The following is a 26,410-nucleotide window of genomic DNA, read 5'->3' as shown; positions in this document are numbered from 1 at the left end:
TGTGATCTTTTCTCAGTGCAATTCAATTCAAGAACAATGTTCACTCTGCAGGATTTACCCTTGGCCAAATGCTACATAAACCAAAGCACCACTATCCACTCCTTATTTGCTGTAAAAATGACCATCGGCATCATCTGTGCACTAAAATCTATACTAGACAATGGGGAGAAACAATGTCACAATGTCAAACAACCTCTTGCAGTGAGAAGAAACAAATTCAATGTGTTTGCATGTGTCTCACTCAAAACTCACCAGCAAAGCATTACACATAGGGTACATTTATCAAGATCAATATGAGTTGCTCTTAGGAGAAGAACAGAAACACTGCCACGACAAATTTTTGAACCAGCTGTTAACATTGCTGATTTCCTTTTAATTCTGGGAGAATAAACTCATGTCGTGACATATTTCCTTTGCTTTAATATCATGCGGACTTCAAACTCAGCTGATGAGGTGTGTTTTAGCACTACAGAGCGGTTGTTGGCACAGAAGCTCTTGGCTCTGGAATTAAACATGGCTGCAAACTGACGGTCCTTGGCAACAGGTGCCAGCGACGGGCACTTTTTTTCCCTCCCTCAAGCCAGTACGTCTTTATTTGGGCCTGAATAGTGTGTACGCTGCCCAGGCTTGGCTGCGCCCGCAGTGGAGCACCGATCCAGAGGTTGTCTGGTCATATGAGCCTGCCTAGGGGAAGGAGACAGGCTCAAATTCAGTCTCCATGTCCATGCAAATGCACAGGAACGTAGAGCGGAGAAGAGCGGGGTTCTTCACCAGAGACTGACTGCAGGTCAGATCAACAAAGGACGATTTGGAAGGCATGCTTACGCTAGCACACACACACACACGGTGTGAGTTACAAAGCAGGAGTACAGATGCAGACTGTGTGCTGACAGATTGGTGTACCACTGACAGCTGCCTTGGAAAAAAGCGTACACTGTCCACCACACGCTACAGATGGTATGAGTGTGTATGTATGCACAAGTGTTTGCAGGCAGGCTTGCTCACAGACCATCACTATCCTTCCAATGCATTAAAACACTGCAGCCATTTGTGGACTGATGTTCAATTCTCTTTAAGAAATAAATCCTAAATGAATAAGGTCGCATTGATGTCGGGCTACAAGGCTTCCCAGTCAGCTCGGCACAGACAGAGAGAGGGAACGGTTCTCCGTGAGGTGCTAATCACTGGGGAAACACAAAGTGAGCCCCTAATCCCCCCTTCATCTCACCGATGGTCTTCTGATTACTTTGTTTTGCAGACATGTTCCTGCAGGAAAATCAGATGTCTGACATTCTCTATTTACAGCAGCATGCCTTTTTTCAAGACACCAATAAGAGCATGGACATCAAGTGGCATTTTCATATCATGCATCATATTCAAAGGTTTAAAACTATGCATACAAGATGCATTTAATACATTTAACTCTCTTTTGGTTTGTCATGCTTAACTGGGTCCATCAATGAAACAAGACTCCTGGTTAGAAGTCACATGGGAATCCCTCCCACCTTCTCCTCTCTCCTCCCTCCCTTGGCCCGTTCCCTCCTTCCCTCCGCTGTATTTATGACAGTGAGGACGCTGCAGGCCTCAGCACTCTTCTCTGACAGTTGTCCATCTGCAACAAATGGTGCATTCACTGAAGGGCGGCAGTGACGGCTCCACTCCATAAATCACTCCTCCAGGACAGCCCATCCATGCCCACTGGACAAACTTCTGGATGATAACAATATATACTAAAATGCCATCATTCTAAAAGTCAGGTCTCAGTGACCCCCAGGGGGTATTTTTTATTTTTGTTCATTTTTGTTACAATGGTGGAAATCGCAAACTGTCATTATCAAAGTTATTACATTTATTAATGGGTTCTTATAGATATTAGCCTCTTTGAGGTTTGAAATGAAATGGATGACATTATCAATAACTAAATTATATCAATTTGAATTTAACCTCAGTTTTTATAATGTGTTCTGTCTGTGGAATGCTCAGGAAGGAAAACATCTGTGGCTCCAATAAACATTGGGACTATTATTGTACGCATTTAAACAATAAACCCCAATATTTGAATAAATCTGTATTACACAGGTCTGCTGAGTTTTTTTTTTTTTATATATAAGCTAAAGAAAGTTTAAGAACCCCTATATGATGGTATATGGAAATGCTTTTTCAAAAACAATTTTTTTTCTCAATTATAAGCATTTGTAAAACTCAATTATAAGCTTTTGTTTAAATCATGGTTGTTTCTCAAAGGGACTGGTCTGTTTTTAATGCTAATTCCAAACATGCTTATCCAATTACTATTTTGTAGGAGTCATCGTGAAGCTGTCTGAACAAATTCTTAAAGAAATCAGCTAACTGATATATGAAGTAGTGAACGAAATGTTCAGCATTTGAGCTGAAATTGAGCTGACATAGCTAGCTGGTAGGAAACGGCAACACAATGGAATGCTGTGGTATGATCATTAACTAGATAAACCATCACAGCAAATGTATAAATAAGGCCCTAAAGCTCACTCTGTCTTATAACATTGCATACGATTTATAATAAAGTGCAATAAAGTAAAATTTTAGGGAAAATACTCATTGCCTCAACTGTTTCTAACAGTATGTTGTCCATCTCTATCCCACAGCATGGACCTTGGAACCAGTAACTAAAACATTATGTTTGCATTCATGTTTTGATACTAGTTCTACTCGTTCTCTGACAGAAAATGTGTGAAGCCATGACACAGAGATGATGTATTATAAATTTGGCACTGAAATTAACATGGATGGACATAATCTGCAAATGACATGATATCAGTGAAAAAATTGTACACTCCTACGAATGGTTTAGTCAGTATTACATAGAGAAATAGAGTGAAACTGAATTCGTGCAAACATTTACTGTGATCGGCAGTGAGAATAAAGGTGTGAATGATGACTAGGTGAGTGTGAATGCAATATTCCCAGTCCAACATGGCGCAGAGAAGCCAGGACATTTTCTGATGGGTTTTACACATCAAGTGCTGGCCAGAGCATTCTGAAAAACAGAGATGTAATAGTCCAAGATTAGCTCTGGTTAAGTCATACTGAAGTTGAGCTCACAGCTGTATCTCTGACTTTATGTCTCTGGAAACTAAAGGACTAAAGATGCTTAGGATAATCTCTTTTTGAAGCAAGGTTAAGGCGTGGCTGCTGGTTTCATGAGGTAAAACCCAAAAGCCTCCCTACACCTGAAAAGAAAACGATGGAGGGAGGGATCGGGTGCTCGAAGGGCTTTTCAGGCCCGTTAAGCCGACAAGCCATTACACGCCGACATGAACAGATCCCCCAATATGCCCTGAACACACAACGTGCTCCCTGAGCTGCAGATCTCAAAGACATTCAATAGATTCAAAAGTCTCTGCTCTTCAAAGAAAATAGCTATGCTGACTAACAAGTACAAAACCTCCATAACAGTCATCCACTTCAGTCTGAAAAATACAGTCATGTTCGTTTTAGTTTTGCACAGAATCTGTAAAGAACTGGATTAGCTATGGTTACTGATGCTACAGCTAGGCAAATGGCTGTATCTCCCAACATCTTATTAAAATAAACTCAAAGTAGTAGTTGTCAGGAAATCTCCTGTAATAATAATCTGGGTATAGACTGGGTGACTATGTGTTCTGCTTTCAAAATATTTTCTCTAACCTTCTTTTTTTTTTTTTTTTGAAAAGCTCTTTAAAAAGAACCAAGCTCTACTGTAATGAATGTCAGGCAGGGATTCCTGCACCACGATCCCAGTAAACATCTCCTGACTTCTTCATGGCTCTTAAATTTGAAAATCCTAACCACTGTACCTTCATGGTGTTTAGGGGACTGATGCCCAGGCTACTATTAGTAGTGGTATAAGTTGTAGAGTTGTGCTGCCGGGCGTCTGTGGGTTCCACCTTCTCTGTTCAGGAGACGAGACGGAGGAAAACCGCTGGAGGGGGGTTTTAATGGAGCACTGGGCAGATACGCCTCTTACAGCATGCTATAATGGAGCTCTTTGTGAAAGCAAGAAGAATACACCCTTCATCTGGACTGAGACTGAGGCTATCCCAATGTCTGTCTGTCTTTCTCTCACACACACTCTCACATACACACACCGAGAAAGCACACATGATTTGTGGCCTGCAAGACCTTTTTTTCCCCCTCTACTGAAGAAGGCAGCCACTTGGGAGATGAGAAAAAAGTACTCATTCAGCAACTAGATGGCACTGTACTTAGTCAACACCTGTCCTTGTAATGCCAGAACAACTGCAATGTTATCTGCAGTTCCAGATGAGTCATTGTACACACCTCTACTTCTAGTCCTCACTTTCTCACTCCCTCCTTCCACACCACTTTGGCTCCAGTTCTGATGTTATATGACCTAAACTCCAAAGTGAGGATGGAGGCCAAAGTACAAGGCCATAACATCAGCCAACTGTTGCAGTGGAAGCTCTCACCCACCTACCTTTCAGGACCTACCCAGTAAAACCAAATCACATGACTACCCTTCAGCCAATGATAGGCTGGACAGCCAGCTGTTTGTTATGGCAGTGCACTTTGATTGACAGGCAGACCAGCCCTCGCAGTGGGGGTTATCCGTCAAACTCGGGGGGTATGTGGGCATGCTGAAACTTCTCGGTTACACTGAAGCGACTCTGCGGCATCACATCGCGTACTCTGCTCTCCCCTCCTCTCCTCTGGCTGAAATAAGAGTCACATTGTTTTTTTTCCTTGCCACTCCACAGTCACTGTGCTAGTCTCCCTCTCTCTCTCTCTCTCTCTGTACATAGGCCTCTGCCTGAGGACATGCTCTTACAAGGGAGTAATTCATCTGAAATAGGGGGTTGGAAGCTCTGAAACTTCAGAGAGCATTTTAAAAAGCCCTGGTTATCTATTTATTTTTTACATGATGAGATGTAATGCCCCAGGTTTGAATGGGATGCTCTGAATGAGTAGATGACTATCTTAAGAAAGTGCCAAATTGCAACGTGGTGGCTTTGACAAAAGCTGTGTCTACACATCCCCAATTTCATCATCTACAAAATTTCCAATCCACTGTGACTTTTGCAAAGAGAACGAGCATCACTCAGACGAGAAATCTTCATAGAGAAAAGTGTCTTGCTGTTAGCACTCGATAAATAGTGGAACACAGAAGAGACCATTAAGTGTACAGTACAAAAGCAGAATCAATGGATTGTGCTATTCATTCCAGTGCTACTACTGTTATTTTAAGTGGCATTAATGAGCTTTTTACTCTGTTCAAAAGACAGAGGTCAGCAATGCCTGTATATGTGAAACACAACTGATTCATGACAGAATGTACAGGAAGAGAACGCTGAATGAGGAACATCAAGATCTCTGTCGTTCAGCATCGCAGCAGTCACGGGTTGGGGTCATGACAAACCGGTCCCTTTTGTAATCCCATGGCACTCTGCGGAGGCGTTAGGGCAGTAGCATTTCGGCTGTGGGACTGTAAAGGCCTCATTTCCATCTGTATGGGCCCCCTCAATGTTTTGCCAACAGGGTGATAAAGAGAGTTCCATCAGATGTTAGCCAGCACCAGCCTGGGTACAGATTGGTGGGTGGGTTACAACTCTCAACACAGTGAGGCCTGTGAGAGAATGAAAACGGTTAATGCAGCAATGGAGATGCAGGAAGGGAACATATATCAGTGGCTGACTTTGGGTTGGTGAGACAGTCTTTGTCCACTGAAGCAAACTTCTCACAAGCCAGAGGACATTGTGCATTCATTCTCCGCTTGCAATTCTCTAAATGTAGTGGTAATTATGAAATCCTGAAACAACAGCCAGTATCCACCATTTCCTGTTCAGCAAACATCTGAAAGACTTGCAGTCTGGTGGGAAAAGCCATTTCCTTACTGAGGGATGAAATGAACGGAGGAAACCACAACCCTACAAACACACATCAATGTTCAGAACTAATTACACACGCCTGAGATTAACATGAAACATGTCTAGGGTCTTGGTCATCAACTAGTTCCACAACACCTCCCTGAGGCTTTGCTGTGTTGGCATTCAGGCTGCTGATGGTAGTTGATGAGATGCTGAGTGACCTTTCTGGAAATATAAGATAAGCAGATACAGATACCAGAAACAAGCCCAAAGTAGAAATACACTTAACATCACTAAACAACATATGTGGTCTGAATCGGTGGTCCTGTTTACTACTTGAACTCAGATCTGTCCCCATCCAATCACACAACTTGAGCCACACACTGAAATTGTGTGCCAATCTTCTGGCTTGATTTCAATTTGGTACACAAGATCACAAGCTTAGATCACTGCTATTACTCTCTGGTCTCTAATTTCATTCATTTACTTCCTCCATAGTAAGCAAATAGGTCATACATGTTTATATTTTAATCTGAGTGGTCTTAAACCGTTCAGAAATTTCACTGATAATAGCCAACCATGTTTTGTCCTAATAATGGTCAGCGAGAGCTGCATGTTACTGCTTAAAAAACTAAAATAGATTCAGTACACCAGCTCCTAGTAAGCATTGATGAATAAGGCAATACAAAAAATTGAATATGACTGCAATAAACTTAAACATTGACTATAAACAAGAGTGGAACAATCTCTTTGAAGAACCCTTGACCCAGCTTCCTACTTATGAGTCTATCAACAACCTACTTATCTCGTTCTCTCTTTTTTCCTGAACTTTATGGCCATCTTTGCTCTAGTCCCCCCCCCATACTTAGTACCAAAGTTCACAAGCTGAGGCCTAACTGAGTGGTTAATGATAACACTCCTTTGAAAGAAATGGTCTGCTTGATGCTGAGGTCACAGGGCACAGTGTGACGGAGAAAGACAAGGTGACCAACTGACTTCCTGATGACTAAACCTCAGCTGAAACTGTTTTGAGAAATGGTGGTTACAGCTCATCCCTTTTGTAATCTAGACGGCAGGCACAGACAAGTCGGACCTTATTGCGTTTGATTGTACTTTCTTACCCATCACACCATAAAATATTCCATGCACAACTCTAGAGCTGATAAACCAAGATTACAAGGTTGGAATTAGATTATTTGCATTGTAGGGAACCTAACAAATTGAGTGCAAGTGAGCAAATATGTGAAAGGTAGGGCACAGGAAGCTGGGCTTGAACAAGGTGGTGTTGTTCAGGTAGGCCTGTTTTGAAGTGTGAATTACTGATATGGAATAGGTGTCGAAGGTGGGCAGGGCTTGTGGTCGTTCTTTATGTGCCTAGATCCTGACCAAGAGGCCAGGTTTCAAGCAGGAGAAAGAGTCCAAATCACTCCCTTTTGTGTCTCCTTCCTTAGGGGTGTGGCAGCAAAGCCAGGACCATTAACTCCTTATTTCTCAAGGGAGGCTGACAGTGTACCATTAACCCTAGTCTAGTGGGCCAGGCACATCTTTACATTTTACCTGCCCCCACATAACCGCAACCCAAATTTAGGCCTAGACACACAAACTTGAAATAGACCAGTCCCCACCCCGACCTCTTCACCAGCTCAGGCTGCATCACTCTACAGCATTTATTTTGGAAACACTACTGGCTGCATCTGTGTCCACCATCTTTCCAATGCTTATGTACCAACACATGGGGTGGTGGAGGGGGGTGGTGGAGAGGAGGGGTTTGAGAGAGTTCTCAGTCTTTTGTCAAATTGCTTGACCAGACACTGTGGGGGTTTTGTTTTTCATTTGCTCTGCAATGGCATGACGTGAAGGCATTAACTGAAAACTCTCTATATCGTCTGTATATTCAAGTGGACTGAGTAAGAAGCTGTTGCTGTAGTCAGAGATGCAAGCAGGGCTTGGGTGTGGCGTCCAGATAACAGTCATTCACAACCCATAGTTCAGCCACTGCTTTATATTTGCAAGAACAGGCCGACACACATTTAAGGAAGACAAACTGAACTGGAAATCCCTCACAATTGAACAAGACAATGAACATCTTGTTTGTATTGCTCAGTTGTAAAATACCTGCTTGAACAAAAATTTTTATTAGGAACAAAGTTTTCTGGCTGATACAGCAACATGCTGATAAAGTTTAAAAAAATGTGACCAACAGGCAATGACATGGCAATTTCTCAGAATGACTTGCTTATGGATAATTTTTAAAAAGCAAAGACGAAGCATATTTGACAGTTCCTTGTCCTCTCATGTCATTTAGCAAGACTTCTGTGAAAAGGGAAAAAAGTGCAGCTGAAGTTTCAGTGTGTCAAATTCCTCAGTCCCCTTCCCCATCAGCAAGCTCCAATCCCATTCTTCAGCACCTATCTTTGAGCCTCGACCTCCATTTCAGGTACTACTGATGGACCCCACCCTTACCTACCCTCCCCCATAGCTGTACCACTGGCTAGAGGATGCTTTCTGTTAGGTAAAAAATCATGCTGTTCCCTGAGAGGCTGCAAATATTGTGTGGCTCAACTTTTTTACAAACCAAAGGAGCAGCAAAAGTAGGGGCATGCACTCCTGTCTCCGTGGAGACAAGGTGTGTCCCGTGTTTGCAGAACAAACAATGGTACCTTTTCAGCCCAGTGTGAGTGGGGAGGCAGGACATTGTGTATGTGGGTGTGCATAGAGCACCTAGGGCGCTGAAAAGGTAACAAAAAAAAAAAGACAAAAAAAAAACATGGCTGTGAGACAGTGGGGTTACCACAAGAGAGTAATGCCAAAAGCCCACCCTTATAATTATGTGTTTTGCAACAGAATGTAACCACAAAGAGCTTTAAAAATACACTTGTGCTAAGTTTGGGGGGGGGTAAACAACTCCAGACCAATCTTCTCAAGATGCCGTCAACATCAGCTGAATCACATCTCTTCCCAGTATGCACTATGGGTCTCAGGTAGGGTGTCATTAGAGCAGCTCATCCTCCTGGACTAGGTTTGCTATCTAGGCTGAGTGGCAGCATGGCCCAGTCCAGATTAGTACTGTTTACACAAAGACACTCAGCAGTTTTTCTGCCTGTCCTCAAAAGTGACAGATGTGGAAAACACGTCGTACCACCCAGGGGTAAACTTTAGGCATATAGAGCCTCACTGGGCTGAAAAGGCAGAAGGGGTTTGAGAATAAAGTGGAGCGTGAGAGAGAGGACAAGTCTGTCAAAACAAAACAAAATGAAGTTGTCTACTCCCATATAACTATATAACTTTGATTGCGGTCACAACAATCTGGCTGTAAAAAGATACAGGCAATTCAGCTGTGTAACATTTGCATTCTCTCTCCCTCAGTCTCGCAGAAACTGGTTGGGCGATGCTGTTGCTGCCACTTTTTTTCCCTTCCTTCCTGCAGCCTCCCTCTGTCTCTCTCTATTCCTCCCTTCTTCCCACCCTCTTTCTCCCTCCCTCCCTCTGTCGTTCTCTCGGTTCCACTGAGCAACAAGTGCTGCCTGGGAGTACCACCCCTCCCCCTCGCTCCAACCTCCAGAAGCTATCGCAAATCCTCAGCCTGCGCACAACTGCCAGCTGACAAAACTGTTTAGTCAGCAAGAAAGCCAGGCAGGGAGGGAGAGCTACAAGCTCGAGAGAAGACAGACAGAGCGAGTAAGAGTTTCTAAAAGAGAAAGAGAGACCAGTACAGAGAGAGAGAGAGGGAGAGGGAGAGGGAGAGAGAGAGGCAGGAAAAGAGGCTGTCGTTAATGCACTCTCCATTTAGCTCTGTCTTTTTCTCCCATCAGTCTCGACACTATTTAGCCTTCGAGCGAAATAAGAGAGAGGGAAAAAAATAGCTGTAGTGTAAGCCATGTGCAAAGGACATGAGTGAATGATCAAGGGCCGGCTGCTTTAACGCTATTGTTCTACCACTTCCTCCATCACTTCCCTGTCCACCTCAGTTAAAAGGCAGTTTCACTTCCTGACGACCCTCTTCTCCTCTCTGCATTTTTCTTCTTTGCTTGTTTCTCTCCTATCTTTTGTTCTTTCCTGCTCTGTTCTCTCCTCCACGCTGGCATTCTTTCACATCAGTGACAGCCCTTGAGTTAGACTTTGGACCCACAGTAAATACCTGCTCTATTTGCCTGTTCGAGCTGAAGGGGGTTGTTAGGGAAAGGTGATAGAGGCACGACGTGCTGGAAGAGGAGGAGGAGGAGGAGGAGGAGGTGAGCCTAAATGACACGTAGGCTTTTGTGACCAGGTCGTCAAAAACTAAGCTGATGAGCCATCGAGATGAGCACATCAGTTCGGTCTGCTGTCTGCTCAACGGCAGATGATTAGGTCACGGTCATAATGAAAGGTTTTCTGCATAAAGTTCCTCAAAACAAGATGCGTTGCACATCAAATTATGGCAGCAAAAAGTATTGAGAGTTTAATGAAAAGTGGGAAACAAAGAATGGCCAAAAACCTCAAAAACAGAATGAGAAGTATCTAAAAAAAAAAAATTATGTGGCATCAAGCAAGAAACTGTGGCACAAACAACATGTTCAAACAGGCCACAGTTTCAATTAAAAGTAGGCGATAACATGTGACCTTTTCACCACAACTAAATGGAATTCGTCAGAAATATCATCAGAGTGAAACCCATGTTCTTACACAACTAGACTAATAACAATAAGAGTTACTGAGAAAGCAAGCCATGATGTGGCCTGATTTATACATTACCACTGATGAAGTGCAGGCCACAAGAAGCCATCAGGGACAACCACAAATATAGCCATTGCCATAATGTCTGCGTCCAGCACTATTCTTGTGAGGACCCCCAGAGTGGCTTGTCCACAAACCATGCTGCAGCACATTTTTATTTTAACTTTTTCCAGTTGCAGCTCACATGCACTCTATTTTATCCCCATTCACAACTGTCTTTCCAACAAGACTTATTATTAACCCCTCCTAAAAGCATACTCTGGTTATCGAGCATGCTTATTTCAAAGGTTTCTGAGCACTGGTTTTGCAGTGAAATTGACCATCATACACAAATCAATCATCTTTTCAGTTCATCAACAGGCTACATGGGATGAACTTAGTGTAAATTAACTTAGTGTCTATTGTGTGCATTCAAATGACTTAGAAATGAACACCAACAAGCAATGAATCACCAGATTGACTGTGGCTTTTCTGCTAACAGCTTGCACCTCAAGGCTGAAGAAAGACTCTTTTGATTGTTGAACGCAAATTCAATAACCAACCATAACTACATTTTTCATAGTTTTATGGTTTACCAGAAAGACAGCCACCTTATCAGCAATAAATACAAAGAATAAAACTGAACAGTGTCTACTTTTTATTTATCCGCCCATTCCATCCCGTGTACTCCCACTGCACACAAGTTCAGTCCCTGCATCCGCTCTACACCGTCAGTGAGAAGGAATATAATCTTATCTAAAAAAGGCAAGATAAATATAGCCTGGGAGCCAAAGGGCCAGCTCATCAATACCCCGGGGGTAACACAGGACCTTCTGCATCAGACGAGACATGCAGAAACCCTAAACAGAAGAGATATACAATCTGAAACTTTCAGATTTGTTTCTAGGTTTCGTTGAGAGGATCATTTTAATCTCATTTCCTTTTCTAAAATAAAATAATCAGACTGACAAATCTTTTCTCACTAGGTGTAGAAACCGAATTTGTTTTCAGATGCAAAAAAATAAATAAATAAATAAATAAATAACAAAGCAAACAGCCCATGTAAATCCTGCGCTCTATGTAATAAGCAGATGCAAAGTGATACCCAGCAATTGTTTGGCTGGCTAAAAAAAGGGGGTTGGTTAAGTAGCCTGGGCGTCTGGGGATTGGACTTTAAATGAATTAGGAATTGCTAATGCCAGTACCCTGGGTAATTCTGAATCCCTACAGGGGAGAGGTGTACTTAATTAACTAGTCTAAGCCAAAAGGAGACAGAGAGCCTTCAGGCATCATACTCTACAACTGAACACTTTTGTCTTTCACATCATAAAAACACTGAAGAGAAATATCAGTGTGTATACACCATTTTCTGGCACTGAAACACTCTTCCAGACATCAAATTGGTAGTTGTAGCTGTAGCTTGGCTTAAATATTTGTCCTGCGGTTTTGTTAATGAAGACGCATCGTCTTGGAATCACCTGTGCATCTAAATCTTATGATAAATATTTACAAGTTCATTCTGGCCCTCTCCTAATTGCGTATTTAAGGACGAATAAGGAGGATTTTGAGTTGAACTCTCACTCAGCTACAGTGGTATTGTTCGTCTCAGCAGAAACCTGCGATTTGTATATTTTGTCAACAGACCTCACAATGGAGCAGGCCACATCCAGCCTAGGCCTGCACACCCAAACACAGCTCACAATCATTAAAACGGAGAGCCAGCGGCTCCCAGGCAGCAACGAGAGAACACTATTCTATGGGATGAAAACAGCTAAAGTTTAACAACAACAAAAGCTGCTATCTAGACTATTTTAACGGCACCGGAGGCCACTGGGATCACAAACAACTGCAATCAAAGGTACACTTCTCTGCATCAAGGCTAGATCTGGAGTACTGGTTTCAGTTTTTTGCGCCTATTGTTTCCCATCGCAGTGTGTTTTCTGTAATACAGGAACTACACTACAGTCTCTTACTCCTGTCACTTCAGTTCAAATTTGCATGTCCTTACTTGATCAGGCTGCAGGGCCTCAAAACAAACATGTGCAAGAGGTTAATTTAAAAAAAAAAAAAAAAAAACATAATTATAAAACATCTGCCTTTGCCCTTTATCCAAGAGTGTCGCATCAATCAGCAACGTAACACACCTGACGCAACTCATCAGCACTTCACGAGGTTAAAAAGGGTGTGTTACGGCAGCGAGTTCACAAGCAGGATTAGGGGACACAGAGTTAGATCCTTCCTTTCACTCTTTTGAAGCTATTGGTTTAATGAAAAACATTAAGAGCGAGTATCTTTTTCATTTTCTAGCATCTGAGAAGTGCCACACATCATCAGTGCCATACAGAGTTGTGTTTCTCAATCCTGCTCCACATTTAAAAGCGCTTTCACATACATATGCAGTGTTTAGTCAGTTTGAATCAAACCATGGTGCAATTTCTTATGTGGTTCAGTATGTTTAAGCAAGTGACAACACTGAGTCTGAGTGAGGTGGTCTCAGTCCATTTTCAAGCTGGGAGTACCTCCAGTGTGGTCTGATTGCAGTGAGTGGTGCGGACAACATTTTCTGTACATGTGAGCTGCAAAACTGAGCCATGAGGCACAAACTGAGCCAAATGACAAGAGCTGTAGCACTGCAGAAATGCGATGTGCTCTGCATACCTGGACCATATCGGAATTTTTATATACCTGTCTAGTAATTTATTTTTCTGAGCGTCGGTTAAGTGCTTTCAGTGCTCGGGTGAGTTTGTGATTCAGTTATCAGACTGTTCAAGGTTTTCCCCCCCATCACCATATTTCTGAGCAATGACTGAAATAATAATTTACAAGTACGCTTCCCCTCATGCAATGCTTTTTGGTTCCTTAAATTATGTGCATTATGAAATCAAAAACAAAGCATCATTTAGCTGTGAGTCAGAGGAATAGGTGTGTTGATGCTCTCTCTCTCTCTCTCTCTCTCTCACACACACACACACACACGCACACACACTTTAACCCTCCCGGAGCCTCCGGGAATGAGCTGATCTGTTGAGTCAGGTGTGCTGGAGCAGGGAAAAACATTACAGTGTAGCATGCAGGGAGACTAAATGAGCAGAACTTGGCAAGAAAACACAGAAAGTGCTCATGGTGTGCTTGCTGTATGCATAACGTGTGCGCACTTCTGCTAAAGGCCTGCTCTCTCATGCAGTGTTGAATTTCGTAATGGAATGTGAACTGCTCATCCGGATCTGTCCTCCTCCTGCTCCCTCCTCCTTCTCCTTCTCCTCCTCCCAGAGTGGCCAACTAAACGACCGGTTTCGCCAGTAAACCTTACAACATCGCTGAATCTCCATCGCCATGGCCAGCTGTAGCGCTTTTAAACCCCGCTGTTGTCGTTTCGAGACGCAATATTCCACACTTAGCAACGACGCATCCCCAAATTAGCTCAGGCGATGCCGTTTCCCCAGAGACCACAGGCCACGTCCCAAACCGCACACTACCCTACTGAATAGCAGCCTTCGTCAAAATAGTACACTACCTAGTAAAGACGTGCTACTTAGTGCACTAGTGTGCGATTTAGAACGTAGCTTCATCCATTCCTTTAAACTAACACAGTAACTTTTTTAAGGAAGCTACCAACAAAAAAAGGGCGATAATTTAAATTTTAAACAAAGTGTCGACACCCAAATAAAACAGTCATCTTACTAAATAAACACCACACATTTATCCGACGACAAAACTATCTATCACAAAAAGAAAAAGCCAAATAAACCGACCTGGCGTCCAAACTCCTGAGGTGAAATAACGAATTTTCGATTTTGTGTTTAAAAGTAGACACATACAAATACCCAAATACACAAAATGAAACATTAGTCATGTTTTTGACGACAGCTGAACATTTCGAAACGTCGACAAGAAGAAACTAAAGCGTGAAAGAGACCTAGAAATAACAAACGAATAATAATAATAAAAGTGTGGGATCAAAGTGCAAGGCGCACAGAGATACGGATGCTCCAGTTAGTTAGCAGCGGCTAGCTAACCGTCTGAAGCCCATCCTTCAGCCTTCCACACACGGCCTAGAAAGTGAGAACCGTGTCAACTAACCACTTCATAATGATACTAATAATCATAATGTGTGTACAAGTGTCACTTTATCAGAGTGCAGTGATGTGGACAGGTTTGCGGATGAGCATCAGGTCCTCGGCGAAGCGACAGAGAGAGAGAGAGAGAGGGAGAGAGAGAGAGAGAGAGAGAGAGAGAGAACTCCAGAGAAACTTTTCTGCCTTTTCAACTCGCTTGTTAAAAACCAAAAACACACGACAGGACACAGAAACTAGAAACCCGCACGCGAGGCTGATGATCAGCGCGTGAAAGCGAAAGAAGTGCTGAAACTTACGTTTGACTTTGTTGGGGTTTGGCTGCTTTCGCCGAGACATGATGATGATGATGATGATGATGAGGGAGTGGTGGTGGTGATGGTGGTGATGATGATGATGATGATGGGTTAAGGAAAGAGAGAGAGAGATAGAGAGAAGGGGGGAAAGAAGCAAAGCTGTTCCGGAGAGGAATCAAAATGGCGTTTCCCGAGGATGTGCAAAAAGTTCTTTAACTCCGTGTTTTCTCTCCTCCTCTTCTTCTGAGTCCCCCCACAGGAGCAGACCGAGATGTGTCAGGGTGGGAGGAGAGGAAAACGCACTTTAATTCGGTTTTTTTCCCCCTCTCCTCTCCTCTCTTCCCTTCTCTTCTCTCTCCGCGCGTCCTCTTCTGCTCTCTCTCTCTCTCTCTTCTCTCTCTCTCTCGGTGTCTCTCTCTCATCACGTGTTGCGCTCCTGCCGGAGTCTCCAAGGGGACCGAGGCTGCACCAAGCATCTCATCTCTCTCTCTCTCACACACACACACACACACACTCCCTCTCTCTCTCTCTCTCTCTCTCTCTCTCTCACACACACACACACACACACTCTCTCTCTCTCTCTCTCTCTCTCTCTCTCTCTCTCTCTCTCACACACACACACACACACACACTCTCACTCACTCACACTCTCTCCCTTTCTCCTCTCTCTCTCTTTCTGTGTCTGTCTGTCTCCTCTCTCTCTCTTTCTCTCTCTCTCGAAGAAGAAACTCAAGTTGCTCAAACAATAAGAGCAAACCACCTGTGGCATCTAACCCCTCTACACAACGTCCTATTAATATGAATATAACTTGTGCGTCAAAATATTGGCTCAGTATGAGAAAGGAATGGTACGCACGTGAAAGGTTTATTAAACGCACTCATATTTTACGCACATTGATGTGCACTTGTACAAAAGAAAGAAACAAATGGGATGATGTGCACAAGGTTGCCATGAAGTATAATCCAGTTCATGTTGCGAAATTAATGCATGGATGGTTCATTCAAGTAAAACATTACAAAAACTTCTTTAAACGCTGGGTTGTTCAGAACCAATGCTCAAATTCCCATTTCAGCCCCCCATCCATCCACGTGTCTAACAGCTCATCAACTGGGCTAAAAGCCACTGAGACATAGGTTGCCAGATGCACCATAATCCTTCCCATCTCACACACGATTTCAAAGCCAATTCCCAGATCAGTCACACGAGCTACACCTAAGCAAAGTTCGCATCTACCAGTGCAAGACTAGTTACAGCTTACAGAGAGCAAAAATAGACCAACAAGGATTAAAAACCCAAAATCTGGCAACCATGGGAGCTGCCATGCCAGGCCTCCCCCTTTCTTCTTCCATCTCCTACGCTGGCAGCTCTCCCTACCTGAGCCTACAGGACCAAACAGGTTTCGCAAGAGGCCTTTTTATCAGATGCTCACACAAACTTTTTTAAAAAAATTGTCTGAAAATTGTTTACACTTCCACCAAGATTATACAAAAAGCCCTCATCCTGAGCAGCATTTAGCACCTATTTCAGTTTACTAATCCCTGTTTACACAGTCCATTCAAGGCCTATTTATCTGTGATTGAATCACCTAAATTCACTGACATGATAAAGTAGGTGATTGTATTTTAAAGCCTATACAGAACATATTTTATCCTACATGTCTATTATGTAAATAATGTCTAGGTGTATGTATATCTAGTTTTATTAACAGCCGGAGTCAACAAATGCAAAGTTCTGAGTTTATAGATTATTAGGTGAAAATGACACAATGCACTGTCAATAATGAAGTCATTAAGTATTAGTTCTGTAAACTGAAATGATGTCCCACTTTTCTGTAACGTGCAATGAAGAAACTACCAGCTTATCCACGCCCAACACACTGTGGAAATTCTTGTACGATAGTTGATTAGATTAAACCCTGGATGCCTGGGTCTGTGTAGTTTCAATTTTAATGCACTTCCATATTGTGACCATGATATATTTTTGATTTGTTTGTCACTTTACCAACCAGTTTTGGGACTCGATGCGTGAGATGCTTTAACTGTTAAACACTGTTGCTGTGCAAAAATAAAGCAAGAATTTAGAAATACAGTCATGAGTGGTCATTAACTATATTACATTTATAAGTAAAGTAACTGCAGTTTATTTCAGTAAACATGGTGGATGTAGTGAAAATTAAGTGCAATACATAAAGTTTTCATGGAATCAAAATGTTTTTGGATAAAAGACCTTTCTTCAGCTGTGCATCAGCTCTGTTTTATCTGTCATCTGTTTTAGTAATGATCTCAAAACACTGTCAGTAAAATTCATAGAGGTTATTCGCACAGCAAAGGACACAGTTAAGATCAGTCTAGACTATTTGAGTCAATGAGTAACTTATTTGTGCACATTATACGCACCGTTCTGCCCAAACCCCCAGTCTAATTCTACTAATGAAAGTTATTTGAGTGTTGGCTAATGCACCACAGAAGACTGATTGCAGAATAAAGTTAGTGAGCTCTATTTCCAGTGTGAAGTGTAGTGGAGCTCATGTAGTAACTTCACAGTTTGGTTCTTATACCATCAGCAGCACCATAGGAAGGTAAGAGAAAAAAAATAACAAAACCACTAATAATACCATGCTACAATTCCAAAAAGTTCCTATAAAGTAACAGAAGACATGATGAATGTCCAAGACCGAGAGGGAAACTTGAGAGTGATGTTATTTATTGACCTGTTGCCACGGCTCCCAAATGCAACGCTGTTGCTAAGGAACAACCCTTCACAGCAACAAAAGGTTTCCTTTATCCTCCATGAACTGAAGCTGAAAGAGCAGCTACCTCTCACAGGGTAGAGCAAACTCTGAGAGCATCCCACGTTAGAGAAGAGTCGCAAAAACACGTTTCTAGGTTTCATCCATCGCTTCAACTCTTATGGCAACTCTTAAGTGCTGTTAGTTAGCCTTTAGTATCCCAAAGTGGCTTACTATTCAGTATATGCTGTTCTACATAGTGTATAAAAGGTATTGTTGAACAATTTAGGGGGACAAACACAAAACTGTGGATTGGTGCGTTCAGCTTTCAGGATGACATTCATTACTCAAATTTCAGTCATATGAATTCAATATTTGTCAGTCAGACTGGGCAGATAAACAAAATAATTAAAGCATATTTAAAAAAAAAAAAAAAAAAAAACAAGTGCAAGTACACAGTAAAGCAATTCTTCCCTCTTAAATTTATGCAACACTTTTTATGCAACTTGGTAAAGTTTGTGAAAATACTGTATAATGTGTAAAATTAGACAAAACTCTCCTGCTGCTATAAACTTTAAATGAGCACTATGCGCATGTTCCACTAAAGATCCAAGAAAGTGTTGGGGGGTGCGGGAGCTGGGGGGTGGGGTGTCACATAAACCGGTTTCTCTCCATGTGTTTTGCCTTGCAGCCCTTCACCAAGTAGCTGCACAACACAACTCCAACACAACCGTTTAACTCCTAAGTGCACATGATCATGCAGGTCCCTTTATAAAGCACAAGCTTTGTATAATATAATGCAGTAACCGTGGTTTATAGTGTCTACATGTGAATAATTTTTTACACTTGTAAAAAGTTTTTAACATGTTGTGTCTTACAGTGGCTTGAGGCTGCATTTGCGGTGTTCTGCTGAGCTCCAGAAATGAAAAGGAGTCTCTGCTGATTTGGCTTGCATGGGTCATTAATTGGCTGTAGTAATTATTTAATTTCCTGAAACTCCTGACCAAATTGCATGCGTTGCATTATGGTCTAAATGCATCAAGTGTTTGGTAACTCTTAAAAGTTTTGAACTTATCTTAAGTTATTAGTAAATGAAAAACTGGTGGTTAACATTTGGCAGAAGGTTTTGTGTTTAAAACAAAAACATTATGTAGATTGAAAGAGATATAAGTTCCAGCTTATAGAAAGTACTAACATTTCAAACCCAGAGATGTCTTGAAAAAGAGAGTACTGAGGAAAACTCACCCGTGAATTGGTTCATATTAATTTTTACTTTTTATTAAAAACACTTCAGCCAACTTAAGATGAACAACTTTCATATTTCCACTACTTCAGTATTTCATATTTTCTTCTGAATAATTCGGTCAAAGCACCCTCAAAGGAATGTTGATAAGCATGATTTGATTATTGAGTAATGTTGTGTCATAATTTTGTCTCATTCCCACTTGTTCAAACCATGTAACAGAGACTTGCTACAATCCACACACTGAAATGAATTGCTTTATTTAAATTTTTGCTACTCGGTTGACTAGCTGATCAAACAGTGCACATTCACTTTCTTCTATCCTGACTCAAAAGTTTGAGATCTTTAGACATCATTACCCCATTTAATATCATTGCTAGATGAGGATTAATCTATGACTTTGATCCATATCTGAAATTTTGTAGCAATTAGAAGAACAAGGACATATTCTCCCCTGAGAACACATCATTTAAAAAAAAAAGAAAGAAAACGTATTGTACTATTTCACATCACATGAATTCTGTCCAACAAGATGGATCGTTGAATGTGTTTAGTATGCTCATCAATCACAAATAATAAGCCGCTTATGTGTGGGTAGGTGCATGTGTGGTTCTGAGAAAACATAATCGACATAAATGACTGTTTGTGTGGTGTTGATGTTTGTTGCCAGAGGTACAAAACCTCTGGCTGAAACTGGAAATTAAATCAGTCAAGACGAAATAGAGTACGTTGATGAACCGGGGGAATGTGGCACTGTGATGTATTTCCAACTTGAATGAGTGTTGCAGAATATGTTAAGATCATTATTACAGAACACTCAGTGTGTGTGTGTGTGTGTGTGTGTGTGTGTGTGTGTGTGTGTGTGTGTGTATGAGCATGTGTGTGTGTGAGATGTTCTGTGATGGACTGGCACCCCATCCTGGCTGTGTTGCCTGGATAGGCTTCGGACCCTGACCAGGATAAAGCAATTAATGAAGATGAATGAATTAATGAATGAATGAATGAATGAATGCACATTCATTAGGGTAATTCATCACTTAGCAGTTACTTAGCATCACTTAGTATAGCTAGTTACCCCACATGGGCTTTGACAAAAGTCAGAAAAGAGCCTGAAAATGAAGCAGGTTGAAAAATAAACTGATCTGTATCAGATAGCCTGGGTGTGTATGCTAAATAAGAGATAAGGGGAGTATTAAAATTAACCACAGCAAGCAATGACTAAGGGGTTAGTAGTGCCATCTTTTGGTAAAGATCAGTAATGCTGCAATCCAATCCAATCCAATCCAATGTTATTTTTAAACACCTTTTATTTCAGTTATTTGTTAAAATCAGGATAGCATTTTGTGAACAAACTCCAAATAATACACACTTTTAACTGTTCATTCTTTTTCAGATGTTAATGAAATATAGCCGTGGCATTCACACAACCAATCTGGAAGCCATTTTGGTTTATGCAATGTACTTTAAAGTTGTAGTGACCCTGCAGAGGGACAAAAGGAGAGAAAATTCAGGGGAATAATGAGTAAGAGATATTCGATATACAAAAGTCTATGTCGTTTAAACCAAACAGACCTTTAGTGGATGCTCCAGCCCTGGCACAAACATCTGAATAGTAACCATTTCTGAAATATAAAAAAGTCACAGCACCAATAAGTGATGACAGAAACTATTCTGTATGTCCTTTAAACCTTTTCTACTGCAAATTGTACATCAGTATTTATGATGCTGAGGTCCAAGGCACTTTATTTGTAAAAGTGCTGGGTCATGAATGAAGAAATAAAGAAAAAAGGCATTTCTGAAGCAACATTACAGCATTTTAAACTCAATAGCAAATGATGGACACTTTGGAAGTCTTTTAAAATTTAGTTTCTAGCTTATATCACCTACATTATGTCTTCACTGCGAGCCCAAAAAACAAGAACGCAAACCAAAACACTTTGCTGCAGGCTGATTAAATTGGATATTTAAATGGTAGCTACAGCTGGTATAAAGCCTTATGTTCACATATGGCACAATATCATGATTGCAGCTGTCTATAAATAAATACATAGACTGTGGCCTTCATATAGGAAGTTTCTCAAAAGAATCAAAGCACAAAGAACAAGGGAAAGAGTCATTCTGAATTTTTAAACACTAATACTTCAGTGTTCTTGGCCAGCTGGGCCATATCACTCAGAAAATAAGGTTGTAAGTTGCACCAGTGCTTGTCACTGTGCTTGTACACTGTGTTGGTATGTTTGTTGTTCTTGTACTCATCTTTCACTTGAAAAAATGAATACAGTGTACCTTAAAATTTTAAGGTGGTCATAAAGATCTAATTATGTGCATTAAATCTGTTTTAATGGTGGTACATTCGCCTTCCCAGGAGAAAGAAATATATTAAAGATACATATGGTCAAAAAACATACTCCTGAGCATACCCCAACCCCCCATGCATAGTTTTTTTTTTTTTTTACCTTTTTGTCTCTAAAAGCATGAGTAAAAGTGTTCTTTGATACATATATCACAAGAAACTGACTCTTACCTCCTCTCCTGTTGCCACAGAAGGTGAAACGAGGGAAATTTTTTAAGCAGAGGGGCTCATCATAGTGGACAATGAAAACACCGTTGTGAAACAGACCCAGAGATAGATAAAGTTCATCAATGGATTGCCCTATAGATGACACATGATCAACTTTAGTTTATCTCAGTGATAAAATCCTCTGTAATGCTTAATGCACGTATGCGAGAGAACTCACTCAGGAGAAAGGATACTTTGACGTATGGCTGTGTCATTATGTCTGAACAGGAACTGAGTGTGAAGCCTACATCCTGTATGGGGTCTGAAAGAACAAAATCAGACAACACCTAAGTCTTTAAAGCAAGTGTGTCAGTCTACAGTGTTGTATTGAACAGTTTGTCTTTTCTCTGCAAATGTAAGTCATCAGATGATCATTACATTGTTTGAAATGAATGAAGTTGTCATAAAACTAAAAACACAGAAGGAAAAATGCTGAGGGCCATGGTCCATTAGGATTTTAATACTCATACTTCAACATGTCATTCTGTTAATAAATAAGCAATTGATCTGTGTTACTGAAAAAAGAATGTAAATACAATCTAGTGGTAATATATGTATGTACAATCATTACATAACCCATTGTATTAATGGTTCAGATCATTTCAGATTTTGAGAAAGTGTTTGCTTTCGCCTGTTAAAGTGCATATTATAATATATTCATATTCTATTTTACATCAGTAGCCTACAACAATAGAAAAACAGATTCTTCAAAGGTAAGGGTGCATTGGATATTTAAGGGTTCTATTTGTATTCATTTGAGTGTGCCTCATTCATTCATTCATTCATTCATTCTTCTTCAGTAAGTGTTTTATCCTTGTCATCTTTTATCTGTAAATCCAGAGCCTATCCCAGGAACAATGAATGAATGAATGCGCATGGGAGTGTGGTCCATCACAGGGCACAATGCACACACACATTTACACCTAGGGGTAGCCAATCCACTTTAGCGTAGCCAATCCACTTACCAGCATGATTTTGGAACATGGAGAACCTGGAGAAAACCCACACAAATATGTGGAGAACTTTCACAGAAACTCCACACAGACAGCAGACTGAGCTCAGGATCGAACCGGGACCCTGGAGCTGTGAGGCAGCATTGGTTTTCATTCAATTAGTTTTAAAGATACACTACCTTCATGTTCCCAGGTGAAAATATATTCTAAAAGGACACATAAGAGGAAACCTGTCCAGTACCAAGCAATAGTATAGCTGAGTATCTTGAGTATAGTGAGAGAAGAAAACTAGCTAATTTAACTTTAGAGTAAATGTACATGCCCTAAATTATGTCTTTGTTAATACATGCATTGGTTTTATGAAGACTGTAAGACTAAACTGAAGTACTGAGGATGAACATCTTTTAATAACTTTCTGTTTTTCTAAGATGAACATCATGGTCTATCATGGCTTGCTTCAGTTTTCAGTATTTCAGTATTTGCCTTTCAGATCATTGTACAATACTTAAACCAACTTAAAATCGAATAATTCTATATTATTCCCATATTTTGGGACATGTTTGTTCTGAATAAATGTATATTACATAATTTGGCTCAAGAGATAGTTTTAAGGGTTTTTCTGGTCAATCACTGAGAAAACATATACACACACACACATATACACACTACTACACATACACACAATGTGCAATTCAATCTATACACATTTGATCTCACCACAGCTCCTGTATATCACTTGGATCTTGTCTGAGTTGCACGCAGTGTGAACAGGCCAGTAGTCTTCCTCTGTGTCCCCTGAAGATAGCTGTAACATGCTCAGGATCACTACAACAATGTATAACTTCATACTGAAATGTATATGTTTGTAAATCATTTCAAGGCATAGATCTTTCCTGACTTCACGTTATTGTGAACAGGAAATGGTACAAAATGAGCGAGTATGTGACACTTCCTATTTTGGTTCTGTTTCTACAATAATGTGAAGTATGACCAAGTTCCACTTCCTTCTGCAGGCTAAAATCAGTTTAATTGACTGCTCACAGTGGACTCTTCTTGATGTCCATCAGGGCAGACTGCCCTTATGCTTTTATTTTTTTTTGCAATATGCATATTTTTCACTTGCTTGTTTGTATGAATATACAGTAAAGGTATGCACAGCTATTATGTAGTTGAAAAAAATCATATTTATAAAGATTAGTACAGTTTCCAGCCTTGGTCCTGGAGTGCAGCTGGTAATTTAGAAGCCCTTCATGAGTCACGATAAGTGTGTTAGAGCAGAAACACTAAAATATTCTAAACTCCAGGGTTGAAAACCACTTCATTATCAAATATTACACACGGCTTTGCAGTTGGAATACACATCAGATAAACAGGCCTGACATCTTTGCCCTGCTTAGCTTGTCAGTTTTTCCAAATTTCCTCTTTGGAGGATCCATCCATCCATCCACTACATAACATTGGATCATAAATGATAAAATAATAATTGATCAAATTAATTTTATCAGACAGGACCTAAGTCTATGACACCTTTAGTGAAGGCATTCATTTCCCTCATATATATTTATAGTGATACACTCTTAGAAAAGGGTTCAATGGTTATTTAAAAGTTTGTGCCATCTAGTGGCCAGTATAAGAACCCACAAAGGACTTCATATATACAGAACATGCACCCTGTGTAGTGGTCAAAAATGCACACTACTGTTTCACATTTTCACTACAGCTAGTAAAGTTCAAACTAAATTACCATTGAAACCCTGTTTCAACAAACAGCCTTAATATTAAAGTCAGATATCACAAGCTCAAAGTGCATCCCTGTTAACATTTATTCATCTTCAGCAACCACTGTATCCTGGTCAGGGTCACGCTCATCCAAGCATTTCTAAGTACAATGGGTGTGAGGTGACACACATCTAGAACATGTGCTTCCCTTGTTAAGGTTGCAGTGGATCTGGAGCCTGTTCTGAGAAGACTGGGTTTGAGGTGGGAATACACTCTGGATGGAATGCCAGCCATTTGCAGCATGCACAAAGACATTCACACACTTATTCTTACGTAGAGAAAATTCGGCATAGTCAATCCACTTACTAGCATGTTTATGGGAGAAAACCGTGGAACCTGGAGAACTCGAGTCCAGGATTTAGGATGTGACACTATTGATGAGCCACTGTGCTGCCCGAGCTGTACATATGCTCAATCCAATCAGAGCAGCAAATTCCAGGCAACAACACTTTATGTGGTCAGTATAATGTTGATGTATCATTGTAATTCTGACTCTACCTCCAGGTAAAGTGCACTTTCTGGAGGACCTGCTTATGGCACTTTCAGATAGTGGAAAACAATGCAAAGTTTTTCAAAGCAATTAATAACTCTAAAATGAGGACTGAAGGCAAAACTGCAGTGAAGATGAAAAGCCAAAAAAATACAGTGTTACTGACCAAGGGCAACATGCACAGAGAGACTCTGTATATATATATATATATATATATATATATATATATATATATATATATATATATATATATATATATATATATATAATTTGAGGGCATAGAGACAGGATGTTTGAGAACTTTGGGGTATGGCTATATAGGTTATGGCCCTAAGTAACTGCTTATACTGCTTATATTGCAAGAAACAGCCTAGCATATACAAAGCTGTCCATATGTAATTGGACAATAATGCTGTTTTTCATATTTTGCTCTGTAGCATACTGTATTTGATGAAACTATCAGGTTAAAGTGCAATATATCAAATTTTATATATGAGTGTTTATATATCGAGACCTTGGCAAAACTGTATTTTTGTGGATAATATACATGTTTTTTCACTGGAATCATTTTGCTGACACTTTATTCAGTGACATGGCTTTATGACATTTCTTAGGGGAAGTCATATTTCCATCACTGCTTATAATAACACAGGTCACAGTGACCTAATGGGTCATTTCACAGCACACACGCGCACACACACACACACACACACACACACACACACACACACACACACAGAAAAACAGGAATTGATGTTGAAAGGATACAAATTCATGACTGAAATCTTCAGTCTTCTTTTTTTTTTTTTTAGAAGTGCTAAATCAAAAAAGTCATAAAATCAATACAAGTCCAAAAACAACAACACTGTAAGAACAATTCTTCCAAAGTTTACATTTAATGAACTTTGTGTTAATGACTTTTGAGTTCACCAAAACTCAAATATTACATTAACACAAAACAAAAAGACACATTATTATGTTAACTGAACAACATTTAAGTTGATAGCAGATAACATTTATTTTATTTTATTTTATTTTATTTTATTTTATTTTATTTTATTTTATTTTATTTTATTTTATTTTATTTTATTTTATTTTATTTTATTTTATTTTATTTTTCCACAATTGAGTAAGCATTATGAATTTTGTTATTTACAGGCCAGGTTTAACAACAAATTATATTGCTTAACACTTCAAAAAGTCATGGAATTATCAGATAAACCATTTTGAGTCTTGAAGTCTAAATATTATTATTATTTAAAATGAATAACACAGGATATCAAAACATGATTTGAATAACGTGGAAGATTTTCTTAAATTTTAAATGCTAACAAATGTAAATCAATAAAATTACAATTAAGCCCTCTAAGCCATACAATATTTATAATGAATGAATATCATCAGACAGTGATAATAATAGAAAACTACATAAAAAACTAAATAAAGTAACCTTAAATAAAGTAACCTTAAACTAAAACAAACACAGAACTGCTTTTATGTTCCTTGATATACATACTATATGGAACAGTTCTGTGCTTTATCGGGATATATTCAACATGATTTTTCTATTTAAACCTAATATTTGCATATTTTGAACTCTAATATTTCTGGGATTCGTCTAAAAGTATTATTGACAAATATTTTTCTGTTTCAGCAAAATACTCCATTACCAATTGCATACTAAATCCACTTAAACACAGACTTTAATTATAAAACCTGATTTAATTATAAAAACATGATTTTCACTGATTA

At 40.1% G+C, this 26,410-nt stretch overlaps 2 protein-coding genes across 6 annotated transcripts in view; both read right to left on the bottom strand.

Moving 5' to 3' along the window:
- Positions 1–15,451, bottom strand: part of rreb1a (ras responsive element binding protein 1a) — a 52,995-nt gene extending 37,544 nt beyond the window's left edge. For 3 of the 5 annotated variants that reach the window (XM_034302642.2, XM_034302637.2, XM_053234067.1), the window contains exon 1: positions 14,908–15,450. Coding sequence is in view for 4 of the 5 variants with exons in the window: in XM_034302637.2 (XP_034158528.2) it covers positions 14,908–14,947 (40 nt within the window). In the remaining variant the exon portion in view is untranslated. Of the gene's footprint in view, positions 1–14,907 lie in introns of all 5 variants that reach the window. The other 2 variants (XM_053234081.1, XM_053234092.1) reach the window with 1 other exon arrangement.
- A 4,714-nt stretch (positions 15,452–20,165) lies between these two features.
- On the bottom strand, positions 20,166–23,347 carry ly86 (lymphocyte antigen 86). The gene is made up of 5 exons (XM_026944848.3): positions 23,107–23,347; positions 21,615–21,698; positions 21,401–21,529; positions 20,449–20,498; positions 20,166–20,356 (listed from the first exon to the last, which is right to left on the bottom strand). The coding sequence occupies exons 1-5, from the start codon at positions 23,261–23,263 to the stop codon at positions 20,273–20,275; spliced, it is 504 nt and encodes a 167-aa protein (XP_026800649.2). The 5' UTR covers positions 23,264–23,347; the 3' UTR covers positions 20,166–20,272.
- Between the last annotated feature and the right edge of the window lie 3,063 nt (positions 23,348–26,410).

The sequence above is a fragment of the Pangasianodon hypophthalmus genome, chromosome 1 (assembly GCF_027358585.1).
Source record: "Pangasianodon hypophthalmus isolate fPanHyp1 chromosome 1, fPanHyp1.pri, whole genome shotgun sequence".
NCBI lineage: Eukaryota > Metazoa > Chordata > Actinopteri > Siluriformes > Pangasiidae > Pangasianodon > Pangasianodon hypophthalmus.
This window is presented reverse-complemented; position numbering and strand designations above follow the sequence as displayed.